Source organism: Chanos chanos, chromosome 6, assembly GCF_902362185.1.
Source record: "Chanos chanos chromosome 6, fChaCha1.1, whole genome shotgun sequence".
NCBI classification, from domain to species: Eukaryota; Metazoa; Chordata; class Actinopteri; order Gonorynchiformes; family Chanidae; genus Chanos; species Chanos chanos.
The window spans coordinates 475001-475755 of NC_044500.1; the positions used below are offsets into that span (position 1 = coordinate 475001).

At 54.4% G+C, this 755-nt stretch overlaps 1 protein-coding gene across 2 annotated transcripts in view; it reads left to right on the plus strand.

Annotated features, from left to right (window-relative positions):
• msantd4 (Myb/SANT-like DNA-binding domain containing 4 with coiled-coils) overlaps positions 1-755 on the plus strand; it is a 2441-nt gene extending 1686 nt beyond the window's left edge. Inside the window, exons 2-4 of one of the 2 annotated variants that reach the window (XM_030777380.1) lie at positions 1-26; positions 135-335; positions 396-755. The exon at positions 1-26 is cut by the window's left edge and continues 115 nt beyond it. In XM_030777380.1, coding sequence (XP_030633240.1) covers positions 1-26; positions 135-335; positions 396-667 — 499 coding nt within the window. In that variant the 3' untranslated portion in view covers positions 668-755. The other variant, XM_030777379.1, reaches the window with a different exon arrangement.

Below are 755 nucleotides of genomic sequence, written 5' to 3' on the forward strand. Positions count from 1 at the left end.
AGTTCTGAGCTCTTCCAAAGCTGCCTGTCCCAGCCTGGGCAGCAGGGACCTGGGTCTGGGTGGGGCTGGGATGGGGTCAGGGGGGATGGGTGTAGGCGTGGGGCTCGGAGCAGCAGGACTGGGCCTCGGTGGAGGTGACAGTACAGCGTTGCTGGTAGCTCTGGAGAAGCAGCGTCTAGATTTGGAGAAACACCGTCTTCAGGTTGAATCTGAGAGGCTACAGATCGAGAAAGAGCGCCTCCTGCTGGAGAAGGAGCGCATGCGGCAGGTGGAGGTGGAGAGAGAGAGATTAGCGTTGGAGAAAGAGAAGCTACAACTTGAACGTGAACGACTTCGTCACCTCACAAATCAGACGGCTGTGCCTCTGCAGCAGGGCCCCACATCCTCCACCTCAGCCGCCACCACGCCCACCACCTCGGCCCCCTCCTCCTCCTCCTCATTGGATGGAGAGAAAGACAGAAAGCCACTCTGGCCAATGGCAGTGGACCTGGAGGCAGAGAAGTTGAAATTGGAAAAAGAGCGCCTACTATTGGAGAAAGAGAGGTTGCAGTTCTTTAAGTTCGAGTCCGGTCGTCTTCAGATTGAAAAAGAGCGCCTTCAAGTGGAGAAAGAGAGATTGCAACTGCACAAGGATGGCCAGCAGATGGCGCTGCATCCAGGTCATTAGCGACATGAGATTTCAAAGTGGACAGGAAGATCAATGAAAAGGAGAGATCCCTGTAAAATCCCAATAAAACTCCAGACAGATAAAGAGA